At 47.8% G+C, this 5,668-nt stretch overlaps 1 protein-coding gene across 1 annotated transcript; it reads right to left on the bottom strand.

Moving 5' to 3' along the window:
- Positions 1–3,259: 3,259 nt before the first annotated feature.
- Positions 3,260–4,035, bottom strand: LOC146754296 (rho GTPase-activating protein 33-like). The gene is made up of 3 exons (XM_085527507.1): positions 3,973–4,035; positions 3,504–3,626; positions 3,260–3,355 (listed from the first exon to the last, which is right to left on the bottom strand). The coding sequence occupies exons 1-3, from the start codon at positions 4,024–4,026 to the stop codon at positions 3,260–3,262; spliced, it is 273 nt and encodes a 90-aa protein (XP_085383633.1). The 5' UTR covers positions 4,027–4,035.
- Between the last annotated feature and the right edge of the window lie 1,633 nt (positions 4,036–5,668).

Raw genomic sequence — 5,668 nt, 5'->3', positions numbered from 1 at the left:
TGCATTTAGAGAGTATCAGAGAAAGATAAGTAAGAAAGACAGCACAGAAAGCAGAAACTATTTCTTACCTCTATGACTATAAATATTTCTTTGATGTCTCTCTTACGTGATCCAATGGGCAAACATGTTGATGACTTCAGTTCTTCATGGCATCAATTTCTGTTTTAGCATGAGGCAAGTCATCCTTAAGAGACCATAAAAGCAAGCGATGAAATCGCTAACTACTGTGACATACCAGGTACCACATCTGACTGCTGTGGAACAGAACAAGCACATATGGGACAGTACACAATTCAACATCAACTCAGCAATGACTGACATCACTCCCATAGAAATTCTGAAACAGAGCTGTGAAAAATGAAAAGTAAAACATTCAGCATTTTCATTGGCATTTTGGTAAAGTTGCTGTAATAATGTAACAATAATGTAATGTAATGTAATGATGTAATAACTTCCTCCATTTTAAAGCCAGAGAATTCTGCCCTCTGAACAACCAGCAACAAGATTTGTGGTGCTCTGTTAAACTTTTTCCAGCTCTACAGCATCTTTCAAAAGGCAATGGGACCAGTAGGCTGCATTCGTATGTACCATCCCACCTGCCCCCGTGTTCTTGAGAACTCCACAACTCCAACAGAAGATATTATCATATTTAAATGCCTTTTGGCTTACCCCTACAGTAACTTTCTCCATGATTTTTAGTGCAACTTTTTCACCAGACAGAAGATGCCGCCCGAGTTTTACCTTGGCAAAACCACCTACAAATCAAAACACAGATGCTTAAAGTTGAGTGTGAATTCTTCTCTAATATAACATTACAATTTCCAACTGGTTTAAAAAACGAATTTCAAATTTATACAAATGAAACCTGACTTAGAGAACTGACAAGAGCTGTTAATCTATTCTCAGATTAATTCTAGAGTGGTGAGACAGACTGTTAGGCGTGCTGTTTCTGTACAAAGATGACACTTACCCGTTCCAACTGTTTCATGGAATTCCTAGTACTTGAGAATTTCCTCGTAGTCACTGACAGACATCCTGAAATGTGCAAGAACTGAAGATCCTCCAAGCACGTGCAATGAGGAAGTGCCAGCAGTGTTCACATCCTACTTAGGACATATTCTTAGAGGCAGAAGGGACACTCGTGGCAGATCCAGCAATGCTCATCTTCTCACCAACGTGCATCCCCCTCTCACCCAGCAACAACAAAACACAGTGCATGAAGCTGGCTTCACTTAGGTTAACAATATGGAACATCCCTCAGGGCTTTGTGCCACAGAGCAGTAGCAGGGCTGGACTACAGCTTGAGGAAGCAGTGGAAGCCTTTCCCTGTATGGTTACAGTGTCCCTGCACGCACCCCACAGCCAGAGCGTTGCAAGCTGAGCTGCCTTGATGTTTCTTGTACTCATCCCAATCTCTGCAAATGAAAACTCAGAATTCAGTCAAGGCGTTGATTGAGCACGAGCGTGCCTTTATTCAATAGGAAAAAGGAGGGGGTGTGAGGTCTGGAGGAAAGATGGGACTCATTCTCTGTTGTCTGACGAGAGTGTCTCAGAAGTCGTGCTGTTGCCCGGAGCCTGGGACTCTTGGCCTGATTCTACCTCCCCCTCCAAGATGTTTGGCTTCTCCTCTGTAATGCTGACCTGAGCCTGCATGGTTGTGCTGCTGTCGGGGCACTCGTGCTGTGCTTGGGCTGGGCTGTCCTCGAAAGGCACTCGGTTCAGGCTGGTGCCTGAGGAGTCTGGCAGGCTCAGGTCAGCAGCTTCAACAGGTATGGGATGAACGAGAGCTTCAACGATGATGGCATTCTTCTCTTTATAACTGATGTTATACGGAAGGCTTTCATCTGAACTGCAGCATCCTGTGCTTAGTAACAGTTCTTCATTGATGGAATCACAGGATGCTGCATCGTAACATGCCTGGCGTCTTGGAGATATACAAGGGCTCGGGTCACCTAGGAAGGAGTAGACACACAGCAGTTAGTGTCAAAGTTTCACAAGATGAATCTTGAAACAGGTTCTTGACATTTGGCTATGCAGTGATGGTGGGCAGAAGCAAATAGGCTTCTAGCAACAGTGTCACTGTCTTGAAAGTGATCCTCGTGCAGGTCCAGCTCTTGTGTTGACAAGAGACTCATTTGGGAAAGACAGGGGTCAACTGAAGATGTCAGGCACAGGCTTGAATGCCAGAAGGATGTACAAGCCCACTGAAAGCATGAATTCTACCTGTGTTGCTGACAAGCAGTGTTTTGAAAGCTGGATTTGCATGCTTACCTGCCAGGACCAAGACTTCAGCTTCAGAGGGCTCCCTGGCACTGCTCTGCAGTTGGCATTTGGCCACAGGGGATGGTTTGCCCAGGCAGAAGCAGGAACGCCAACTGCAAGCTGCTGACTCTGCCCTCTTACTGGGAGAACTCATTCTGCAGAGAAAACAGAGCATGCTGTCAGTCGTGGTGCAGGGTGAGGGAAGAGCTGCACCGAACCCTTGCCAATAGTTGCCTGTTCCGGGCAATGCCTGGTTTCTGCTGAAACATAGCTTAGAAAAGCGCTCTGTTTCAAACAGCAGAGGATGCTTCCATTCCTACAGCTCAGCCCTCAAGTCCTGTTGGCTAAATACCTCTCAACGATGTCAAGCAGGGACATGGATCCCGAGAATGTTGGAGGCTCAGGCTGCTTCGCTCTCCTGGGGCAGGCCTTCAACAGGGAACGAAGGCAGGAGATGAACTTGCCCCGTTTCTTTGGCTCTGCGCAACAAAACAAAAAAACAAGTTCATTTCAGCCCTGGCTCGGTTGGACGAGGCCGAGTGCAACACATTCAACAGAACACGTAACAACAGAAAGCATGTTCCCAACAAAGACACGCAAGAACGGATTTTCCCCATCCCTGGAGGTGCCCAAGGAGCTTAATGCAGTTCTCTTTCTAAGCTTGCTCAACTCGGGCATTAATGAACCCCCTGAAAGCCACGTTCAGACCCCATTTTACTAACCCGCATTGTCAAATGTAAAATACGCACCTGGCTTTGGCAACGAATGTAGGATGGACTCGGGCAGTTTTCCCCTGATGAGTTCCACGCACTCACCAGGGAAAAAACCAACCTGTAATAAGAACAAAAAGACAGGTGGGCATTAGCCCAAGCCCAGAGCCAAAGGGAAGGTCCTCTGACACCAACACAGAGCAACTGTTTGCATCCAGAAGCCATCCTGTGCAGGCAGAGCAGCTCCAACCGGAGATTCCCGACTCTACTGAAGCTGTGCTCTCTAGTCAAAAATGTGTGCCTACCTCAAAGCCACGCTTGCCTCTCCAAAAGGGGCTCATCTCCTTTGGTGGCATATCAACAATGCACACGATGTCTCCAACCTGCAAAAGATTGAAACATCAATCCCAGCTTCAGCACAGCTAAAACAAAAGCCTTCTTCTACGACACAAAATATGAGAGTATTCCCGAGGCGTTCACACTCTATACTAATTCTGTGCACAACAACAAGGAACGCCTGGAACTGCTTACCTCCAGAGAGAGCTCATCCGGCCCCTGGGCGACGTGGCTCCTAATAACATGGGCTGCCGCAATCGCTGGTACGTTTAAAGATGACATAGCACGCACCAGCTGCGGCTCCCGCATGTTATCAGCCTGCAAAACAGAGCACAGGCCGTGGTCAGGAGATGAGGACAAACCAGGAGGATTTCAAGGTGAGGAGCACATCTGCAAAGAAAGCTGCAGCAAATGCGCTCCGTCCTTATCAGGAGCACTTCAGAAGGAGCTGCACGTCTCATCACAGTTATTTCCCTTTCTGGCGTGCATTGCCAGGCCATGCAAAGATGCATCTCTCTCTACCCAGACTAATCAGCAATGGCACTGGCACAGACAAGTGGCCAGGCCCTTTTTGGCCCATTCTTTCCTGCAGGAGAGTACACCTGCAGCTCCTTCTAATGGCTCAACACAGGGAAAAAAGACCGGCCAGAGCTTCATACTGTACCTCCGTCGCCGCCAACTCAGGCTCACGGCTGATCCCACTGCACGCAGCACCCATCACAGCAAGTGTGAACAGCTGGAACAGAGCAGAAACACACTTCTGTTTTCTCTATTCACACAGCACAGTATGGACAGACTTCTTCAGAGCTACCCGCGCATACCCTGCGGCAAAACCATGCGGGGGGACAAAACATGGCACGTACCTGGCAGTGAGATCACCTCAAGCTATCTGCAGCAGTTCCTTGTCGCTTTGCTCGGATGAAATGAGAGCAAAAGCTGCACCGAGGCAGTGGGTGGAGGGTGAGGAGAGGAGAGAGAAAGAGCAGGTCAGTGAGCAGGGCTAAGACAGTCATGGAATAACACACACAGCACAACTGTCCCACCCACTTGCTGCAAGACATGCTGAGTCTCAGGCTACGTGATGCCTGTCCGCCCAGCAACTTTACAATGCTTCCACTACTGAGCAAACACAATGGAAGAAGCACGGGACAGGTGCTAACTTTACTGATACCCCCTTTGGAACGTGTGTACCGGGGAAAATTACGTCTGATGGTCAAGAGTAAGCAATACGGTGCTGTGAGCTCAAACAGCCAGCAGTTCTCAACACCTCACTGCCCACCCATCCATCCCACGTTAGCTCAGCTTACCTACAAGCTGCTGCACACGACGGTGAGAAGAAAAAGGACTAAAGATACTAACTAAAGCCACTAACTAAAGGCACTAACTAACTAACGGCACTAACTAACTAAAGGCACTAACTAACTAACGGAACTAACTAACTAACGGCACTAACTAACAACAGTAACTAACTAACAACAGTAACTAACTAACAACGCTAACTAACAACACTAACTAACTAACAAAACTAACTAACAAAACTAACTAACTAACGGCACAAAAGGCACAAGACCAACAAGACAACCAACCACTCCGACCACTAGCTCACCCACAAAGGAACACAGAACGCACCGCTCCTCCCCTCATTCCAGCCGCTTATGACATCACCAACGGCCAACAGCCTGGTCCACCATGACCCCCCACAAGGCGGGGAGCCAAGACCACGTGGTCACATCTGATTCCAACACGGCACCACAACATTCCAGGACTCAGTGTGGGCTTGGAATTCTATCCTGGTGTGGCAGCGCAATGGGAGGTGTTAGGGCACAGCTGAAGAGCTGACAGACAACGGACGTTTCCAAAGGAGGGTGCCAGATTAACTCTCAGCATTCTCTTGCGGGGCTCTTAGGAATGCTTCAAACCCATTTTCACTGCCTAGCTCATTTCTAGAAAGTCCAGTTGAGAAATGCTCACTTTGTCTGGGGAACGCCTCTATGCATCATGAATGAAAAATAAAATAAAATGGGCACGCGACCCTATGAAACTTACCTCTCTGCTCTTGCTGTCAGCCAGACACCTCAGATGAGCATGACGTGTCCCTGCTCCTGAATGAAGATTCACCCAAGTCTGTGTTCCTCTCTGCTCCATCTCTGGCTCTAAAAGAAACACAGACAGAGATGATTACAAGATCCTTTGTGCAGACGAAAGACAAGGGTGCACACGAATTCTGTTTAGCAAGAAATACTACATTCCCAATGGTAGTACTTGAATCCTCCTTTGGGGCTGGAGCTCAACAGGTCAACACATCAGAAATAACACAAAGTGCATCTGGAAGACGTGTCTCAAAGCCCAGAAAATCCAAC

This window comes from Coturnix japonica, chromosome W, assembly GCF_054131305.1.
Source record: "Coturnix japonica strain WE chromosome W, WE-NBRP24, whole genome shotgun sequence".
Taxonomy (NCBI): Eukaryota; Metazoa; Chordata; class Aves; order Galliformes; family Phasianidae; genus Coturnix; species Coturnix japonica.
This window is presented reverse-complemented; position numbering and strand designations above follow the sequence as displayed.